The sequence below is a fragment of the Zea mays genome, chromosome 4 (genome assembly GCF_902167145.1).
Source record: "Zea mays cultivar B73 chromosome 4, Zm-B73-REFERENCE-NAM-5.0, whole genome shotgun sequence".
NCBI lineage: Eukaryota > Viridiplantae > Streptophyta > Magnoliopsida > Poales > Poaceae > Zea > Zea mays.
In genome coordinates this window covers 61,914,473-61,936,609 of record NC_050099.1, presented here as the reverse complement: position 1 = coordinate 61,936,609, position 22,137 = coordinate 61,914,473, and the positions used below count along the sequence as shown (strand labels likewise).

At 42.3% G+C, this 22,137-nt stretch overlaps 1 protein-coding gene and 1 long non-coding RNA gene across 2 annotated transcripts; both read right to left on the bottom strand.

Annotated features, from left to right (window-relative positions):
• Positions 1-9,702: 9,702 nt before the first annotated feature.
• Positions 9,703-10,435, bottom strand: LOC109945518 (uncharacterized). Its single transcript, XR_002268722.1, has 2 exons — positions 10,185-10,435; positions 9,703-10,096 (listed from the first exon to the last, which is right to left on the bottom strand). It is a non-coding gene; the product is annotated as an uncharacterized lncRNA (long non-coding RNA).
• A 10-nt stretch (positions 10,436-10,445) lies between these two features.
• LOC103655302 (retrovirus-related Pol polyprotein from transposon TNT 1-94) lies at positions 10,446-13,394 on the bottom strand. Its single transcript, XM_035967278.1, has 3 exons — positions 12,854-13,394; positions 11,741-11,823; positions 10,446-11,651 (listed from the first exon to the last, which is right to left on the bottom strand). Exons 1-3 carry the CDS (start codon positions 13,031-13,033, stop codon positions 11,210-11,212), a joined length of 705 nt encoding a protein of 234 aa, XP_035823171.1. The 5' UTR covers positions 13,034-13,394; the 3' UTR covers positions 10,446-11,209.
• Positions 13,395-22,137: the final 8,743 nt, after the last annotated feature.

The following is a 22,137-nucleotide window of genomic DNA, read 5'->3' as shown; positions in this document are numbered from 1 at the left end:
GGAGCTATTATTCTGCCTTGTCCATCGTGGCGTACCCAGGGCAACTTTTTACGTGGGATGCTTCGCTCAACGTTCCTTATCTTGATTGGATGGTCTATGAAAAGAGACATGTCGTTGAATTGGTTAAAATCCTCCATATCATATACACCATCAACTCCTATAGCTTGTTGTTTTCCAGGAAAAACTACATGCTTCAATTTGTTTGTGCTTTTCTTCTCGTTGTTAGGGATGATCTGTTCAGCATAGAGGACCTGTGCAGCACGATTAGCAAGGATCCATGGGTCATATTTGTAACCTACCTTATTTAGATCAAGAACTCTCACCCCATATTTGTCTATCGTGACATGTTTGTCTTTAACCCATTGACATCAAAAAACTGAGATATTAAATGTACCATAGTCTAGTTCCCATATGTCCTCAATAAAGCCAAAATATGTAATAGTATGACCAGTTTCGTCGTCTATGGCCTCGCATCGAACACCACTGTTTTGTGATATGCTCCTTTTGTCCTTGGACTTGGTACAAAATGTAAATCCACTAATGTCATATGTTTGACATGCCGTGGATCTGGCGTGATGGTCTAGATGCCAACCCCTTAAGGGTTTGTTCTTCTATTGTATCTCCGTGTGGAATGTCCTTCACAATTAGCCATGTGTTGAACCGCAGCTTATGTTGCTTCATTACCCAATCATCTGTTTACCCAGGATTTTGCTCGCGAAGCTCATTGATGTGTTGTTGGATAAATGGCTCCATTATCTCTGGCTGATGTAGGATGTTGTGATGTGCCTTAAGTAATGTATTGTAATCTGGTGGAATGAAGGATTTTCGTCCCATCCTACCGCTTCCATACAGTCTACCCTCGTGTCGTGACGGAGGCAGACCTATTGCAACCTGGTCTTTTAGTATACTATTGCAAAATGGTCCTCCCGACTCAATGGCCTCTTTGGTACAGTACCCCTCTATCATGGATGCCTCGGGACGAGCATGGGTTGATACATAACCATTCAGTATTGACATGAAACGCTCGTACGTCCACATTTCGTGCAAGTACATAGGACTCAATGCCTCTATTTGTGGTAGCAAGTGCACCACAAGGTGCACCATAATATCAAAGAACGATGGAGGGAAACACATCTCAAACTGTGATATTGTCTCCACTACGAATTCCTGAAGAGATGCCAACTCATCCCGGTCAATTACCTTCTGTGAAATTCTATTGAAAAAGTAGCACAACCATGTGATTTCCATCTTTAAAAATAGAGGATTTATAGCCCTGATGGCAATAGGTAGGAATGTAGTTAACATGACATGACAATCATGTGAGTTGTAGTTGGTGACCGTCAGGTCTTTCATTGACACAATACTCCGTATGCTAGAACAGAATCCGGATGGGACTCTCAAATTCTTGAGCCAAACACACATCTCATATTTCTCATCTACATTAAGATTGTAGCTTGCTGCCGGGAGATGGTACTTCCCATTTTCTTGAAGAACAGGATGTAGTTCTTTTTTATGCCTAAATTTACCATGTCCATGCGTGAATTGAGCCCTTCTTTTGTTTTGCCCTTTATGTCTAGCAAGGTGCCAATTATGATTTAAAAAAACATTTTTCTGAACGTGCATACCATCGATCGAATGTCGCACATCAAACTCTTTCCAGTAAGGCAAGTACTCGAAGAAAATAGACTTCTTTTTTAATATAGCCCCCAAAGCTGGTTTGGCATCCTTCCTTGTTTTCCCATCTTTTGTCTTCTTCTCGAAAACAAAGTTGATATTCTTGACTATTTCAAAAACTCTATGACCTCTATTGTTACCAAATGGAGGAGTAGAATGTAGTTCACCATTATTGTCGAAGTACTTATCCATCTTTCGCATGCGGTACCTGTGTCCTTCCAATAAAAAGCGTATGTGCCTCATGTACACTATCTTCTTAGATGCAGCAAGGGACACGTAAGCAGTTTCATCAATACATACTGTGCAACCAACCTTTCCCTTGAACTGGCCTGATAATGTGAAGAGAGCAGGGTAATCATTGATCGTAACGAAAATAATTGCTCTTAGTGTGAACGAATCTTTATGATACTCATCCAACATTTGAACACCTGTTTCCGACAGTATTTTCATGTCCTCCATTAAGGGCTCCAAAAATACATCCATATCAACTCCAGGTTGTGTAGGTCGAGAAATAAAAATGGTTAGCAAAATGTACTTTTGTTTCTGCATGAACCATGGAGGAAGGTTGTATATGGTGAGGATCACCGGCCATGTGCTATGCTTACTGCTCCTCTCAGCAAATGGATTCATTCCATCGGTACTCAGTGTGAACCTAACATTTCTTGGTTCACCGGCAAAGTCTCGATGGTTGTCATTGAAATCTTGCCACTGCTTCCCATCAGCTGGATGTCGAAGCTTCCCATCGTCTTTGTGCTCATCAGAAGCATGCCAACTCATAAGTTTGGCATCCTTGGGGTTAGCGAACAAACACCTCAATCGATCGACGACAGGGAGGTACCACATCACCAAAGCAGGAATATTTTTGAGCGCATAATAGTCTACCTCTTCTTTTTCTTTGCTCGTGGATTTTGAAGTCTTCTTTTAGGCTTTCTTTCGCTTCTTGCCCTTAGACACGGATGCAACACACTCATCCTCTCGATAGTCTTTATTCGTCTTGTACCTATTTGCATTGCACTTTGGGCAACTCTCCAAGTCTTTATAATCATCGCCTCGATAAAGGATACAATGATTTCTACACGCGTGGATCTTCTCCACATCCATAGCGAGCGGACTGATTAGTTTCTTTGCATAGTACGTGTTAGCAGGCACTTTGTTCTCCTTTGGAAGCATGTCTGCGATGATATTCAAGAACGAGTCAAAGCCAACATCAGACAGACCACATCTAGCTTTTAACATCAATAGCTTTAACACAGACCGGAGCGTCGTGAACTCTTTGGTACAACCCTTAGACTCATCGTACAAAGGCTCTTCTGCTGCCTTCTTCAGGGACTCCATACCTTTCTTGAAGAACATCGATGGATCCGTATGATGACGCAACATTGCCTCTAACAATTCTGCATCTTCCTCATCAATAACATTCGGCAAAACATGAGTTCTATCATGTTTGCTTCTTCCACAGTAACCATGATCAGTAACATTTGGCATTACATGTTTGCTCTGTGGAAGAGGTGGGTGTGTCCCGTGAACAAACTGAAATCTTTCGTCCTCAGCGGCTTCAGTAGTATAAGGCGCACTACACTCTCCATGCTTTGTCCAAACTGTGTAATCCTTCACAAATCCTCGGCATACCAGATGAGATATGATTTGGTTTGTGTCATCAAATACAACAACATTTTTGCAGTCCATGCATGGACAATATATGTGCTTTGTCTTTGTTCTCCAAGCATGTTCCGTAGCAACATCAATAAACCTATGGACCTCGGATATGTATGATGGATCTAGCCTTGATAAGTTATACATCCACGATGTCCTCTCCATCACTACCTGTAAAAATGAATAGAAAACACACCAGAACACTTGTAAATTGACAAGAGAAAAAAGCTAACATTTCCAAACAACCAAGGAACGAAACTTAAAATTGACATATATTTCTAACATGAGAACGTAGCTAATGCACATGGAATTTTAGTGTACATCACACATGAGAACGTATCTAATGCACATGGAATTTTAGTGCACATGATGCACATATTAAATCATCACCACTCATTTTAGATCTAACGTATGTAGTTGTTTGGTATATTTGCTAAGGACACCCTCCGACGTGGTGGGCTGTAGTGGTGGAAGGTGTTATTTGTAAATTACAATGATCAACTAGAGACGTTAGATCTGAGATGGATAGTGGTGATTTAATATGTGCACCATGTGCACAAAGCTTTCATGTGCACTGGATGTGTCCTCTTCTAACATAAGCCGAACGTACGAATGGCTACACACTGCTCTCTCACATGGTATAAAAGCCTAGATACAAAATTTGGCTAAAATGATAAATAATATGAACAAAAATTGACAATGAAACATAAAACCAACCTTTCTTAGCAACCTTCCTCCAAAGAATGAAGATCAAAACCTCGACTCTTGTATTTTATATAATCTGGACCTCCAAAATCACCGCCTCCAATGGAAGTTGGTTGCGAGCTAGCTTCCTGTCAGGGGTGGGGCGTATTTATAATACAAATTTCACAGGTGGCTTGCATAAGAACCCGTCAGTGAAAAACATAGCACTGACGGTTGTCTTACGGAATCGCCAGTGGAAATCTTCTTTCCACTGGCGGCACCTTAACTTGGCCGCCTATGGAGACCGTTTCATGTTGAACAGTTGTGTCTTTTCAATTGTCCATATAGCCTTAACTCAGCCGCTTGTGGAGACCGTTTCATGTTGAACAGTTGTGTCTTTTCAACTGTCCTTGTAGAATTGAAACAACAATAGCCGAACACGAAGCGGCGACTTTTGACTCCTCTTTGCTCCTCGAAGTTCGAGTAAACATCGATTCAGTTATCGATTTGAATGTATTTAAATGGTCATCGACCACATTTCCATTCATCGCAACTCAGAAAAAACTGTGGCGCCTAGCTTTACCCATGTCGACATCACCGAGTGATTCCTCTGCTTCTTTTGTCTCCCATTCTTCTAGCCGTGAACCAACCCCAGAGTGGGATCCTATAGCGGCATATGAAAAATAGGCACCTTTGCACAGGGATGCAGATGGATGGGACTTTGCAGTTGCATTGGAAGCCGACGGCGACCTCACCGACGGGGACGACCTCTAGTTCCTCGTTGACGGAGAGCTGGACTCCGACACCAGCACTGAGTGGTCTTGGACGTACGATGGAGAATCGTCAGATGTGGAGTCCTTGTACAACGATGATGACCTGATGTCTGGACATTGGATGGGCATGGTCTCCTCCAACGACGAATATGACGAGAACGACAACGACGGCAGCAGTGACTATGGCAGCAGTGACTACGACAGCAGTGACGAGGACAGCGACGGCAATGGCGACGATGACGGCGATGATGATGGCGGGGCAAGCCAATGCGATGAGATGCCTCCCAGCAAGCGTCGTCGTCTATAGCATGAAAACTTATTCTCGTAGGAAAAGTAGTTTGTACTAGGATGATCCTTTCTAATGAATAAAGCAGTTCTTGTTTACAATGGCGGCTGGCTTAAGGAACCGCCAGTGAAAAAGTTTCACTGGGGCCTGGCTTTAGGAACCGGCTGTGAAAATAGTGAATTAACACTGGCGGCTGGCTTTAGGAACCAGCTGTGAAAATAGTGAATTAACACTAGCGGCTGGCTTTAGGAACCGACTATGAAAATTGTGAATTAACACTGGCGGCTGGCTTTAGGAACCGACTGTGAAAATTGTGAATTAACACTGGCGGCTGGCTTTAGGAACCGGCTGTGTAAATCGTTTCTACGGATGGCTGGCTATTGGAACCGCCTATGAAAATCATTTGGTGGAAGCGCTTCCGTCTGCAGTTGAGTTACCATAGCCCACTAAGTCCGCTTTCGGGTGACTTCTCGCATTCGACACGCCCCATCCCCAACCCTAACCCGTCGTTCCGGTATCTCCGCCATCACTTCGGACGCTCCAGCTCCACCATCGTCCGCCCGTCACCAAGGTAAGACTGTTCTCCCCCTGTACTCGCCCTGTACTGTTCCAATTGAGTTGTCGGCTTGTTCGTCCGATTTGTATTCCGTACGACCTCGCTCTTGTGTTTAGGGTTTAGGGATTAGGGTTAAGGGTTCATCCCACCCTCTATTGACTTTGAATCAGATCGAGTTTAGGGTTTGTACTAACAATTTTTCTTTGAAATGTGCCTTTCAGATATCGGAGAGAAATCCAGTTTCGTCTTCGGTCCAAAGACCACTGCAAGAAAGGTGATGTAAATCTGAACTTGTTGGTTATTTCAAGTTTGTACGCAGACTGTTACAGTGTGGTTAAACTGTTTAGGGTTTTAGGGTTCTTTTACTGCTTATTCGGATCACGGTTTACAGTTCATTTGCCACTTCAACCCAAGTTCTGTTTGTTACCAGGCGACGGAATTAATACATGGTTGTTAGTACATTGTCCCCATGTCAAACTAACGACCTAAATCCACATCAGATGGATTCAGCATACTCCATAGCCGACAAGGCAATTGGAAGGATGCAAGAGATTGCAGACAAGATATTTTCTGTAGTGAGGGAAACAATCTGTCCTGGACGAGGGTTGACCTCATTTGAGGCTACCAAACTTTGTGTAGCATTGGAGGACATTGCTTGCATGTTGGAGCAGGACTCTCTTGTGTTGCAAGAGGATTTGGACAAGGTCAACAATGTTACCAACCATGTTAACGCCGACTACGAACCCTCAGACTTGTCCTCACCAATCCCTGCTGAAGACGACCTCGGTGAAGACTAGGATTTTGCCGAGCACTTTGAAAACTTTTGGGGTGTTGAATACAAATCAGATTAGATGCCTTCCTTTAGTGATAATGAGGTTTAAGTTAGTACATGGTTAGCCTGCCAGTAAGGGTTTAGGCCTACATGTTTTGTGATAGGAACAAACATTTGCTTACTGCGCAGGTGTCATCTGTTCCAAGTGTTTTGTGTCCATGATCGGTTGTATTCAACTAAAATATGTTGGTGTATGTAATAAGTCGAACCTGAATCTTAGCAGTTCTGCTAGTACCTTATGGTATTATGGTAGCTTCAGTGTGTTATTTTGCTTCTTTTTTCGAGTACACTTCCTAGTTGTTTAACTTTATACTTGTTTTGCATTAGATGGGGAAGTCTGGCAAAGTGATTACAAAGTGGGACACAAGAGCAACAAAGGTTTACACAGAAATTTGTGTAGAAGAGGTCAATGCAGGCAACAGGCCGCATAACTTTCTAAATGCAAAAGGGTATGCTAACCTCATTAGAAAGTTTAAGGAATGCACTGGCCGCACTTACACCAGGGAGCAAATGAAGAATAGGTGGGACTCTTTAAAGAGAATGTACATGCAATGGAAAACACGTAATCAAACGGCAACAGGTCTTGGTCGAGACCCTCATACTAGATCAATCAGTGCACCAGATGAGTGGTGGGCTAAGCAAAATGAAGTAAGTAGCCTTTTGTTTTTTTGTAGTTTAGGAATACTGATCGGCATCTGAAAGTAGGAAATTCCATTTTACTGCAGGCAATGCTAGGGTGTATTATGTTCAAAACTACCCTGCTTGAAAATGAGGACAACCTTAAGATAATGTTTGGACCCATTGTGTGCACCAACGAGACAACCCTTGTTCCTGGAGTTGAGGATGCTAATTCATAATCTGATGGTCACGAAGAAGACATTTTTGGTGCGGGTGAAAACAGCACACCTAACCCCAGCTCTACAGTTAAGGGAAAGCGTAAGGTTATGCATGACTCTCCTAAACCTAAGAAGAAAAAGGATATGAGGGATGAATACATGAAACAGATTGTCGATGCTTTCGAGTCCAGGGGCTCTTATAAGTTCATAACCTCATTTGAAAACGACCCCGTGCGTAAAGAGGTTGCTGTCCAATTGGAACAAGTGATCAATGATGGTGCAGAGGAAGGAAGCGACTTACATTTCTTTGCGACTCATCTTTTAATGGAGAAATGTTATAGAGATGTATTTGCTACCCTCAAGACCAAAGAAAGAAGGAACACATGGCTGCGTCGTGCTTACGAGAAGAATGAGAAGTCAAACTAGGTGCTGGTAGCCCTGTTATGCTTCAAACTACCAGGCTTACGAGTCTTTTTTCCATCGTCCAGTGTTGTTACAAACAATCTATCATTTTTTTATGTCGTCTAGTGCAGTTACAAACATTGAGTCCTATGAGTATTTTTTTAGTTGGAGAAGTATTTCAAATATTCGAGTTCAGGTAGTATTTGCAATAATAATTGTTGTATATGTGTGAGAACTATGTTGGACTTATGATAAATGTACAATCGTCAATTTGTTGTATGTTAAATTGCTGATTGTAGAAAACTGGTTATTGTTTGTATCTGTGCAGATGTTTCAGCCTGATGCCGACCATAGTTATGATGATAGGGATCATGAGGAATTATTAGTGGCAGCATTGACTTTGGATATTTGGGGTAGCTCATCAAGTAGGGTACCCAGAAGAAGCATGGTCGAAACAGGTATCCAATGGGTTGAGCGTACATTGGAGAATAGTGATGATTGCTATGACATGTTTCGCATGTGCCGCACTGTGTTTCGTCGTTTGCATAATACGTTGGTGCATAGTTATGGTCTGCAACCAAGTCGGGGAGTAAGTACAAAGGAAGCGGTTGCAATTTTCTTATGGGCATGTGGGGGTCCACAATCTTTTAGACAGATTAGGAACAAGTTTGGTCACTCGTTGGAAACAATTAGCCGCAAATTTAGTGAAGTCCTTAATGCAATTTATAGGATGTCTTAGGACGTCATCAAGCCTAAGGACACACATTTCAATGAGATTCATCCTAGGCTGCGAGAGAGTAGATTTTGGCCACACTTCAAGGATTGCATAGGTGCAATAAATGGAAGCCACTTTCCCGCTTCTATCCTGGCCTCTAAGCAACCGAAGTATATTGGTCGACACGGTTATGCATCGCAAAATGTCATGGTCGCTTATGACTTCGATATGAGGTTCACATTTGTCGTCACAGGTTGGCCTAGATCAGTGCATGATACTAGAGTATTATAGGATACTTTGATCACGTATCGAGATAGGTTACCGCATCCACCTGAAGGTAAAACTATATTTTAGTTTTGTACCATACGTTATTAATGTGTATCACATGTATTGAAGTACAAATTTGTTTTGGTGCAGATAAATACTATCTTGTATATTCTGGTTATCTCAACAGGAAGGGATACCTTGCACCATATAAGGGTCGTAGGTACTATACTTCTGAATGGCAAAATGCGAGGCGACCAGTAGGTAGCAAAGAAGTGTTCAACTTTGCACACTCTTCCCTCCGTAATGTTATAGAGCGATCATTTGGGGTCGTCAAAATGAAGTGGAGAATCCTGCTAAATCTACCTTCATTTTCTCTTAGGAAACAATCGAAGATTATTATTGCTTGCATGGCACTGCATAACTTCATTCGAGGCAGTGCTATACACGATCGAGACTTTGACCAATTTGTACCTACTAACCTTGTTAATAATGTGCACTTCGGTGAGAGTGGCAGTAGCACATTTGATGAGTTAGACATGAGTGCATTTCGAGATGCAATAGCTACTGCCTTAGTGTCGTAGGTTATTTATTCAGAATTGTAGCGATAGTTAAGTTGTAAAGAAGTCTCATTTTGTTAATGTAATTCACTAGTTGGCTCGGTGTATTTATTTGTTTCCATTTTTCAATCAGAATGCACTAGAGCTTTTAGCCACTAACTATTAGCTCTAGTGCATTCAAACACCCGCTAAGCGACTTTCCACTGACAGTTCAGTTAAGTGAACCACCAGTGTATTTATATTTCCACTGGCGAGTTACTTAATACAGCCGCCAGTGGAAATACATCCTTTCCACTAATGGTTCAGTTAAGAGAACCGCCATTATATATTATATTTCCACTGGCAGTGTACTTAATACAACCGCTAGTGGAAATTGATCCTTTCCCCAAACGGTTCTGTTAAGTGAACCGCCAGTGTATATATATTTACACTGGCGGTTCATTAAGGCGGGCCCACCTGTTTTTTTCACTGGTGTACTGTAACTGAAACCGCCAGTATAAATTTCTGCGTGTCGCCACCTTAGAGCTCTTTTCTACTAGTGTGCACACTTGAAGAGCAACCAAGTGATGGTAGTCTTCTTATTGTTGCATGCACTGCACATCTTGTTATCCTCCTCATACACCTCCTGAGTAGCATGAGCCTGCTTCTTGCGCATCTATTCCTCGATGTTGTTCACATCAATGCATGGTTGTCTCCTTACATTCATCTATCTCCATGTATATCCGCTTGGACGAAAGCTTTGGTAGAAGTACCGACTCAAGAGCCTTGCACTGCTCCGGTGCCAGAACTCCACCGTGAAATGAAGGTAGAGCTTCCCCTTCAAGATCGACATCTCGTCGTCGTTTATCGCCCTGAATTGGTCTGCTCAGATTTATCAAACAAGGATTAGCAACAAATACAACTATAGAAGCAGAGTAAAAATTTGAGATCTACAGGTGAAAGGGCTTACCAGGTTTAACAACTTCGCCAGGAATTGATTTTATCGAAAGCTGCTAGTTGTCCAGATGTGTAAGAACAAATTGGAACCCACATAGAGCTTCGGTCAGAGACAAGGTGTGTTCATAAAAGAGATCTTGACCCTTTCTTTTGAACTTGAGAGGTCCTTCTGCTGGAGGAACAATACTGTTAGGGAAGAGAATAAAATAGACACGAAGATTTACGTGAAAAAATCCCCTCCAATATGGAGGAGCAAACAACCACGAGGAAACAGATCCACTATTAACCGCAGAGTACAAGTTACAGGGAGGGCCTATATTTATAAGCGTACAGGAAAGAATATTCCAAGGCATATTCCAAGACATTCCAAATATATAAAAGGAATTAGAGGCATATTCCAACAAATCTCCCCTTGACTATAAATCCATAGAATTGTTTCCCAAACACCACTAGGATGCTAAATTTGAATATCAACCAAGTCTAAGGAATCATTAGACTTGGAACTGGAGCACGGCTTCGTATCATCAAAATAACCTCTCTTCTAGAACGCAATAGAAATAGATTCAGCATCAACTGTTGAACATTGCAAGTAAAAGAGATTATTCAAACGGTTGCCTTTCAAGATAATATGATTGCTACGAGAAACCTTAAGAACACCATCAATAGCAGCAAAATTGAATCACATTGCTTCTAAAGCGCTCAAATAAATAAGATTTCTCTTCAATTTTGGAACAAAACGGACATCGATAAGTTTCTTAATACTGCCATCATGAACTTGGATATAAATAGAGTTGTTTCCAATAATCTCACATGTGGATCCATCTCCAATAACAACCTCACCAGCATGAGACTGAACATAATCAGAAAACCAATCTCTATGTGAACAAATATGAAAAGCGCAAGCGTAATCGAGAACCCAAGAAGAGCACTTTTCAACAGAGGCAACAAACAAAGCTTTTCCACTATCCAAAGTTTCAACAAAACTGGCTTCAATAGAAGACTTATCAAATTCCTTTTTCTTTCTCTCCTCTTTATTTCTCACTTTGGGGCACTGAGATATATGATGAGTATTTTTCTGCAATAACGACAATAAAGGTTGGATTTATGATCTCTAGATCCCCGGACAATTAAACCTTCACCTTTGGGTTCAGAACGAGAATCAACATCAAATTTTTCCTTGGACAACAAATTTGACTTAACATTCTCAAAGGACAGTGAAGTATGGTTACCATAAAACATAATTTCCTTAAAATGCTTAAAAGAAGGGGGCAATGAGACTACCAACAAAATCACCTTATCTTCATCATCTATCTTCACATCAAGACTCTCAATGTCTACAATAATTGAATTAAATTCATTAAGATGTGACTGCACAGATGTACCTTCTGACATGTGAATAGTGTAAAGACGCTCCTTAAGACGTAGCTTGTTTGCAAGACTCTTCGTCATATACAGCTCCTCAATTTCTTCCACAATGTTGCTGCGGATTTTTCATGTATTACTTCACGCAAAACATCAAAAGATAAACTGAGTTGTATGGCAGACAAAGCTCTCTCATCAATATCTTACCACTTATCATCAGTCATGTCAGTAGGTCGCATCTGCAACGTCTTTTGAACAGCTAACTGGGTAAGAACAGCCTTCATCTGAATCTGCCATATAGCAAAACTAATTTGGCCATCAAACTTTGGAATATCAAATTTATTCGACATAATACGAGATAAAAAATTCCGAAGTCGACGAAATCGAAGGCAAAACCCGGCGGAGGTGGCAGCCACAATGTGGATAAACACAATGTGTCTAACCCTAGCTCCAATACCACTTGTTAGGGAAGAGAATAAAAATAGACACAAAGATTTACGTGGGAAAATCCCCTCCAATATGGAGGAGCAAACAACCACGAGGAAACAGATCCACTAATAACCGCAGACTACAAGTTACAGGGAGGGCCTATTTTTATAGGCGTATAGGAAAGAATATTCCAAAGCATATTCCAAGACATATTTCAAATATATAAAAGGAATTAGAGGCATATTCCAACAAATACGATGTCTCTAGTGATGTATCAGGCTGTGAATAACATATCAGTATAATTTTGAAGTCATAAAAAAGCAACCTCTAGACCTTCTGATGCTCAAACAAGAATACGACTTCATCAGCTTTGCCAGGGAAGGTGGACAATTTTTTCACAATGCATTTTTGCTATTGTTTTCTGCCAAAAGAATGACATAAACATTACTAGGTAAACACTCGTGCATTGCTACAGAGTGCACATGTTATGATAAGATACATTAAAATTTGAAAATACTAATTGCTATTTTATATTCTTGTTAGCATCTTTTAAAAGTTAAGAATTTTCACATATCATGCCTACAATGCAAGCTAGTAAGAGCTACGAAGTATGGATTCAGAGCCAAAGTTGGAAACTTAGAATTCCCCACATGAGCCAAAAGACACCAATATTTCATAACTTTCACTTCCATGCCCTTAACAACAATCATCACTCACCAAAAATCTTCTACTTTAAGCAACAACACACTCGTCATCCACCAACTAGATGTAATCCTACTCGTCAGTCATTGTAGGAGTCAAGACATCAGGAGCGCTTAGCACTCCAGTAAAATAGAACAAAACAAAGCAACACAGAACAAAGGGATGAAACGACATGAAGGGAGCGCTCACTGATGCAACATGATCGTGGTCACAGCCGGGGTGGTTGTAGTGGCAGCGCTCCTCGTAGCCACATGAGCCCAAGCGAACGTAGTAAATGCAGTCCACCTCACTTGGTCGCTCCATCAGTTTCATGTACCAGTCCCTATCCCCACCGAGCTCCAGCCTCTCCATCGACTCTATGAAAAGCATCCACGGTGACAACCACCGTCATCACACATCGGGGTGAGGCAACACAGCAGCAACCAAATCGGAGATACAAAACCCTAACGACCAACCGAGTGAGCCAAAAAAGCAAGATGCGAGGAGGACCTGTGTCAAGGGGGAGGCACGCGAGGACTCCTCGTCGTAGTCCATCGATGGGAGCCTCCGCCTCCCCGGTCCATGGCAGCCTCCTCCACCATTCTCCCTTAACTAGCTTTGGATCGGGTGGACTTCAGGGATCCTGATGGAAGGGATGAGGAGGGGCAGAGTGAGTGCACAGGAGGTTGGAGGGCGAGCAAAAAAATAGCGGTGGACCGGCGAGCGGAAGAGGGCAGACAGGATGAGGAGATGTGGGTGATTTAGGCGTGGCAGCAGAGGGGAATCGGGTGTCCGAGAGGCGTCTTTTAGGTCACGTTAGCCCGCGTCAAGCCGAGAAAGTGAAATTAGATGCTGACGTGTGGGCCCAAATTGCAGGAGGCACTAACAACATGAGGCAGAACCAGGGGGAGGCAGGCTACCCCTTACGTTCTTAATAAGTAGTAGAGATAGGTAAATGCCCGTGTATTCTTATGAAATCAATATGATAAAATGCATAAATATGTAAAACACTAATTATTATTCTGTACTTTTTATAGCATCACTAAAAGTGAATGTTTACATACCTTAAAGATATAGTAAGGTGTTCGTATGTTGCTATGATTTGGATTTTTTGACTGCAATACAGGCAATGCCTACTAGTTCCTGCAATTTTTTCTTGCCAATGAGTATGTTGGTAGCTTCTTTTTTGCTTCCTATATATGTCATCTTTGCTGTTTTAAATTCCTGGGGATAGGTAAATATAACTGGAGAAACTTTCTATATGTTCATGTATTCATTTGATTGTGCAAGCTCTAATAATCATGTGAATTCTAAAACGACATATTATATAACTTTGATGGGTGGACCGTGGGCAATGAAGGACTTGTGGAAGTGTTCGCCACAGGGAGGCGGAGCAGTGAGGATTGCTCACGTGGGGTGGACAACTGGGGGTCAGCGACGCAAACGAGACGCGGGCATGGGCAACGAACACAAACAATGCAGATTGATAAGACACATAAATAGAACTTGTTTATATGAGATATAGATTAACGGGACAAAAAATAGACCTTATTTAAATGTGGTAGTTGTTCAAATGCTTTAGTCTTGTCCATATCATCTTGTCTCATTATTGATCCCTTTGCAATCACATTTGTCATGACGTCATGGGTCTTCATTCTTAATGTAAATCGATGAATATATAGTATGGTCAATAGTGCATTTTATAAAGTGCAAAAAGAAAATAGATAGCAATGATAAAAAAGAAACACCCCAAAAAATCCTTAACATGCACTTAAAAGGTTAATAACCGATTACAACTACTTTTTGAAAAATAAAATAAAAGTCGAAGAGTTTGTTAAGGCACTACCGGAATCCGGCTCTTTGCCGAGTGTTCGGTGCTTTGCCGTCTTTGTCGAGTGCCGCACTCGGCAAAGTCCTGCTCTCGGTAATGACCACGTTTACTGAGAGCAGGGCTCTCGGCACAGAAACACACTCGGCAAAGAAACTTGTGCCGAGTGCCAAACACTCGGTAAACAACGGGCCTCGGCAAAGCGCCATCAGTAGCCATCTAAAGCTGACGACCGTTATCTTTGCCGAGCGCTGGGCTTTGGCACTCGGCAAAGAAGCCTCTTTGTCGAGTGTCCGGCGTCTGACACTCGACATAGTATGCTTTGCCAAGTGTCATTCCTGGACACTCGGTAAAATATATTTTTATTTTTTTCTTTCCCCAACCAAAATTTTTGTGGTATGTTCCTACACTATGTAGACCTACATGTACCATTTTGGCACAATTATAAAAGTGTTTTCTATAACTATAAGATTTAGTTTGTTTATTTAAATTTCTTTGAAAAAATCACATTTGAACTGCAAGTCACTCGAAACATGGAAAACTATGAATGCAAAAATAATATCCATGTTATTTAGCACAAGTTACGACCGATTTCAGGAACAGACCGGAATCTTCGAGCACCATGCTCACTAAACATGACCATGAACTTTCCATCAAGTTGTTTAAAAATTGTATAAAACACAAAGTCAGAAAATCATGAAACTTATCCACATGTCACGATATCATATGTAGAGGCTGTGATAAAAATTTTAGAATGTTTCGAGAAAGTTGTGACACACTATGTGTATTAACCTAGCCGGTCTATATTAAAACTCTATGATTTCATATGTAGGCCACTTAGGTTTCTACACATAGTGTGTCACAACTTTCTCGAAACATTCTCAAATTTTTATCACAGTCTCTACATATGATATCATGACATGTGGACAAGTTTCATGATTTTCTGACTTTGTTTGTGTTTTATATAATTTTTAAACAACTGGATGGCAAGTCCACAGTCATGTTTAGTGAGCATGGTGCTCGAAAATTTTGGTCTGCTCCTAAAATTGGTCGTAACTTGTGTTACCTAACATGGATATCATTTTTGCATTCACGGTTTTCTATTTTTCGAGTGACTTGCAGTTCAAATCTGAATTACCTGAATAAATTCAATTAAAAGAATAAAATCTAATAGTTATAGCAAACACTTTTATAATTATGCCAAAACTTAACATGTAGGTCTACATAGCATAGGAAAACACCACAAAAAGTTTGGTGAAAAAAAGAAAAAATTACAAACATTCTTTGCCGAGTGTCTGACCGAGGACACTCAGCAACGAATTTATATAAAAAAATAAAGCAATCTTTGTCGAGTGCTAGCCAGAGGGCACTCGGCAAACTATACTTTGCCGAGTGCCAGATCGCGAGCACTGGGCAAAGTGTATTTTAAAATTTTTAAAAAAATCTTTGTCGAGTGCCAGATCGCGGGCACTCGGAAAAGACATTGAAGTTAACAACAGAACGACCCCATTCGTTTTCATTTTGACCGAGCGCCATTGCTAACCGTGCGCCTGTCTCCCCTACGCGCCGACTCCCCCACGCCGCCACCACCGTCGGCCGCCCGTGCGCGCCTTCCCGTGCGCCCCTCCCTCCGCTGTGCCGCGCCCACCATCGTCGGCGCCGGCCCCGACCGCCGTGTGCCCCTATCTACCGCGCTGCCTCTAACCGGCCATCCGTGGCCCACGCCGTCGCTCGCCGGCTCATGCTCACCCCTCGTCATCGCTGACCCCGGCCTCGGTTCTTGCTCACCACCGACTCGGTATGGTTTTCTTTCTTGATGAAGACTTGTACTACTACTGTACAACTACTTGTATATATGATGTCCAAAATATTGCATATGCATTTCGTTATTCGACTAAATCTATAGGAAAATAACATTATTTATGATACTACTTGTATATATGATGTCCTAAACCCTATGATAGATGTGGTTTGATGTATATGTGTGCAATAACAATATGCATGAAAGCATCTAGGCCCCTGGTTGGTTTTAGTGATTAATGACAACGTAATATTATATGTGACTAACGTGTGTTTTGCAGAGACAAATGGTAAGTTAGGTCGCATGACAGGTAGAAGTACTACAACGGTGAAAACAATCCCGGAAATAAGAACTCGAAGCGACGGCTAAAACGACGGAACAAAAGGTGAAGGTCTACGGAGTCCAAGTGTCAAGGAGATGTGGACACTCGCGATTTAGTTAGGTCTTTTATTCTCTTTTAGCCGTACTATAAAGAGGGGTTGTCGATGAGTAGTTTGACCAAGAGAGTTCTAGTGTAGTGTTTGTTGGGGACCTTCGGCGTCCGAAGGTCCTCAAAAACATAATTTAACAATGTTTCTGGAGTATAAATGTCTGAACAGGTATCTTCGGACTCGTATCAGAAAGGGAGAAGCTCAAAAGATACGAAGGTTGACACAGCGCCGAAGCTGTGAAGCAGTAAAGCTTCGGCATGTTCGCAGAAGAGGGAACCGACTTAAAGATGAAAAGGCCATTTAGACCTCGATAGATTGCTATGGAATTATCACCAAATGTAAAGGGCATGTATGTAATTTTGTATGGGATGTACCCCGTGCCTATAAATAGGTGAACAGTACTCCCGTACTGTTCACGTTGACTTGGCATTTGCTTTTGCGTCACACTTGTATTTTCATCTCCTTCCAAGCCGAAGGTACATTTATAATTCAATATTGTCTCTATTTCTCTATGATGAGTTAATAAAGTTAGATGAATAATGTTATATGATTATTTATGCTATCTTTTATGTTTCATATGCTTCGTCTTTTACTAATGTATGCTGTATTGATGAAGGTTAGTCCTTCATGACCTTCGTCCGGAGATCGTTATATCCTAAGGGAAATAATGCTTCAAAGGACGAAGGACCTTAATGTTTAACATTTTCTGTGTTGCCTTGTTCTTAACTCATAGCATTTGAGAACAAGTCTCCAACATTGGCGCCCACCTCCGGTGAACTCACTTCCACTCCTTGAGCTTTTCAACACCTTCGGCAAGCATCACCTTCGTCATGCCGCCGAAGAAGGCTTCAGCACCAGGGGCTGGCACGCTGCAGCCGCTCGACCCCAATCAAGACGTCCTTTCTCTTAGGGAGGCACGAAGCCAGAAGAGGAAGGCTACCAGTCCAACACCTCCGGAGGATGATCTAGATCAGGAGATTCAAAACCTGGAAATCCTTCAGCAGCAGGTTCAACGCAAGAAGGAAAAGATGGCCAGAGTAGCTGAGCTGCAGAGGCAGATAGACGAAGCCTCTGAAGAAGTTCGTCATCTTGCTCAGGACGAGCAACACCGAAGGCCTCAGCATCAAGACCTTCATCAGGAGGGTTTTCCCAACGAAGATGATTGGTATGACAATTTCCATCATGGGAATTTTGTTTTTGATGATGCTTCTCCTCTGTCCGCTGAGTTGCAGGCTACACCTTGGCCCCCGTCATACAAGCCGCCTCAGCTCCCTGTATTCGATGGCCACTCAGACCCGAAGCAGTTTTTGATGAGCTACGAAGCAACAGTGTCTTCGTATGGTGGCAATGCTTCAGTCATGGCCAAATCTTTTGTTATGGCTGTTAGAAGTGTTGCTCAAACCTGGTATTCCTCCCTTCGACCAGGAACGATCACTTCATGGCAGAAGTTGAAGGATTTGTTGTTAACCAGTTTTCAAGGATTTCAGACTAAGCCGGTCACTGCTCAGGCTCTGTTCCAGTGCAATCAGGACCACGAAGAATACCTTCAGGCATATGTCCGAAGGTTCTTGCGTCTGAGGGCACAGGCACCAACGGTGCCCAATGAAATTGTCATCGAGGCCATGATCAAGGGGCTTCGGCCAGGTCCGTCAGCTCAGTACTTCGCCAGGAAGCCTCCTCAAACTTTGGAGAAGCTTCTCCAGAAAATGGATGAATACATTCGGGCCGACAATGATTTTCGCCAAAGAAGGGAGGAGGCTTTCAGGTTTTCTGAAATGACCAGGGGCTTCGGAGGGAGGTTTTACCCGAGGCATGTGAGATCAATTCACAATTCTACACAAAATGATGACAGAGGAAGCCAACAGCAAAGGCCACAAAACTCCTCACAGGCCTCTGGACAACAGCAAAGCTCCTTCCGGCCACCAGCTCCAAGAGGCAGAGGCGCCAGGGGCTTCGGAGGAAGATTTGGCGATCAACCAAGAAGAATCTTTTGCTTATTCTGCGGTGAGAACAAAGGCCATACTACCAGGATGTGCCATGTTACTATACAGAAGCAAAAGGAAATAGCTGAAGCAGCAGCACAACAAGCCCAGCCGAAGCAGGTCATGCATACAGCTTCGTATCATTCGCCCTACATCCCAGAATATGTGGGCAACCATCCTGCAGTCTCTGCTGCTTCGGCGAGTCAGCCTCAAGCTTCCTGGCAACAGCCTCCACCTCCACCTCCGTTGCAACAAGGCCAGCAGCCAGAAGGGAGCAAATATGCTCCGCATCAAAGGGACTTCAGAGAACAGTCCGAAGCTCGCACGGTCAACAGCACTGTGCCAGAATCAAAGCACATCTATTGACAAATATCCTACCTTAATAGCAATGTTTTTCATTCAGTTTTATTTTCTGTAATAAAGGACATTGTTTAGGTGTCATGTAACTAGTTTCGTTGATTCCTACAAGAAAAATATGTTTTCTTCACAGGCTTGTGATAATAAAAGGACCTTCGGACTATCGAAAATTCTTCGAAGCAACAAAAAGTCGTTCTAAGGAACGCAGAGTAAGTTTGACGAAGTCACAAAAAGACGTTCCGAAGGGAGCGCAGTGTAAGTTTTCTGCTCCAAAGTCGTTCCAAAAGGAATGCAGAGCATACAGCGAAAAGTCAACGCTGATACCGCCTAAGTAAAAGGCGAAGAAGCTCCAAAGACGTTCCTAAGGGAATGCAGAGCTTATACCGCCTAAGTAAAAGGCGAAGAAGCTCCAAAGACGTTCCTAAGGGAATGCAGAGCTTATACCGCCTAAGTAAAAGGCGAAGAAGCTCCAAAGACGTTCCTAAGGGAATGCAGAGCTTACAGCGAAAAGTCAACGCTGATTCCGCTGAAGTAAAAGGCGAAGAAGCTCCTAAGGGAGGCTTATAGCGAAAAGTCAATGCTGATTCACAAAAAGATTATGTGTTTTATCGCAAATATGCGTGTATCTTCGGAATATCACCTTACATAGCATAACATCATCACATCATCCTTGCATAACATAAGCATCATACATCATAATGCATGTGGCACAAGAAAGAGATATGACATTAATCTTCGGAAAAACGCTTTGAAAAAGGGGCAAATCATGCCAAGTCACAAGGAGAAACAATATTGATTTCTGAAGTATAGCCTTGAAGATTGTTTCTACGAAGCTTCAGCACTTTTCCAGGATATTTCGGATATTGTTGTGATAAATGGTAATTCTTCTTCACGAAGCATGAAAAGAAGGGAAGGTGTTTTTTCGCCAAAGACTCAAAAACGGTACGTATGCAAAGTTTCATGCATCGTAAAGAATTGAATAACAAAAATAGATATATTACGTTCACGATTACAAAATGTTACATTTCAGAAGTTTTTTACAAAAATGTTTAATCCTCTCTCAAAACGACTTCTGCAGCCTCATTCAGGAGCCGATTCACGACTTCGTCCATAATATCTTCGGCCATCTTTTTAATTTCGTCGTCCCCCTTCGGCTGAGGGTCCGAAGGTGCTTTAGTCGTATCTGAAGGACAGGACACGGCTATGCTGCTATTACAAACGGAAAATGAGGTTTAAAACTAAAAATTACAACACAATACAAATTATTAGTTAATACCTAGTTGACCTTCGGGCTCTGTGCTCTTTTCAGCAGCCTTAGCCACTTCTCTAGCATTGTGGATGCCCTTTTCACTTCTCTGAATAATTTCTCCTGCCATTTCTCGGCCACCGTTATCCCAGATATCAGTAAAAAACTTTCCACCAATTATGCTTGCTTCGGCCGAAGGATCTCTTGTATCTTCAAAGGACAAGGAGGCTTCGGACTGTGCCAAAATCTTTACGTGTTCGCAGCCCTTCTTTTCTAAGATGGTGGCAATCCCTCTGGCGCCAGAGAAGGCGCATATATCACCTCGGCTATTTAAAATTTCTTCGAAGGCTTCAGCTTCGCGGCCAATCCATTCAATAACACCTTCGGGATTGCCTCTGGAAAAATTTTCCTCACTTGAGAATGCTCCGACCTTGGCAAAGCTAGCTTTTAATTTCTTAACACAATCTATAGATTTGTTGTAGCATCTCTTTTTGGACGAACGAAGCTCTTCAACAGTCACTTCTAAGTGATCTGCCCATTGATCGCTGAGTTCACGCTTTGTTTCTTCGAGTATGCGTTCCTCCTTGGCTCTGGCCAGCTGTTTCCGAAGGTCTTCAATTTCACGTTTTTGAGCTTCAGCTTGAATTTTAAAAGCAGCTTCGTCCTCTTTTACTTTATTTATTAATGAGTATAATATTTTGTCTTTTTCGAGACCTTCGTTCCTCAGTTCAATTACTTCGGAACGAAGGTTGCTCAGGGCTATTGTACACCCTTCGTCTTCAGTATCTTTTTGTGCTCTGAGAGCATTGCTAAGTATCAAGCCCTGCAAAAAGGAATATGTATGTGTGTCAGTGGGTTTAAATGAACGGAAAAATACAAGGATTTCATTTATCGTACCTTTAAACTGTTATAAGCTAGGCTGTCAGCCAGATCGTTTTTTGACAGCACCGAAAGTCCGTCTTCTAAAGTTGGGAATCCGAAGCTTCTGCTTATCTCCCGACAGACAGAAATTTCCTTGTTGTCGGGGAGACAGTACAAGAAGTCTTCTTCTCCACTGCCATTAAATATTAATGCCCCCTTTGGATATTTCAGTTTTTGGGCATAATGCTGGGCCTCTTGTTCTTCTTTTTCTGATAATTTTTTCCCCGAAGCATGACAAAAAATATAATCACGAATTTTGGGGGATGCTTCGGGGGCAACAACACTAGTTTCTTCAAAAGTTGGCTTTGTTATTTTCTCTGCCTCACTTTCCAAAGTTTTTGCGGGCTCTGAGGGCCCAGCTTCGGCTTCAATCTCTTGCTCTGGAGCTGTAGAACCAGAAATTTCAACTGTTGTTTCAGGAGTAACAGCAGCTTTCTTCGGAGGTGTGCTCGAAGATTCGATCGTTTCCAATACATCTAGCACATTAGCCATTCTCTTTCTCTTCGGAGTTGCAGCTGGCACTTTTTCATTTTTTGCTGTCCCAATGATTGCTGTAGGACTCAAAACTTCTGATGTTTTGGAGCCCTCAGTTGCTTCTTTTACCTCTTCAATTTTTTCTGTGAGCGGCGCTTCGGTTTTCTTTTTTGTTTCTGACAACAAAATGTTTGATTGTTCTGATTCTATCTTTGGTGGCACTTCGGCCGTTTCTGCGATCTCTGGCAACAAGGCTGGCTCGATTGGTTTTTCAGCTTCGGTGGCTGAAGAAGTTTTCCCGGTAAACTCCGGCACCGAAGCTGGTTCAATATAACGCGGCTGATGCGTAAGAACCTTTATCTTTTTCCTTTTCGGTTCTGGTTCGCTAGGAGCAGCTGCAGCTTCTTCTTTTGCAGAGGTTGTGTTTTTTCTCTTCTGCCTCCGAATGGGATAG

Coding starts and splice junctions, on each gene's coding strand:
- LOC103655302 (XM_035967278.1), bottom strand. CDS start 13,033: ATGCTTTTCATAGAGTCGATGGAGAGGCTGGAGCTCGGTGGGGATAGG. Junction 11,824..12,853: donor ACCACGATCATGTTGCATCA/GTGAGCGCTCCC, acceptor GCTATATGGCAG/ATTCAGATGAAGGCTGTTCT. Junction 11,652..11,740: donor GACATGACTGATGATAAGTG/GTAAGATATTGA, acceptor AAAAATCCGCAG/CAACATTGTGGAAGAAATTG.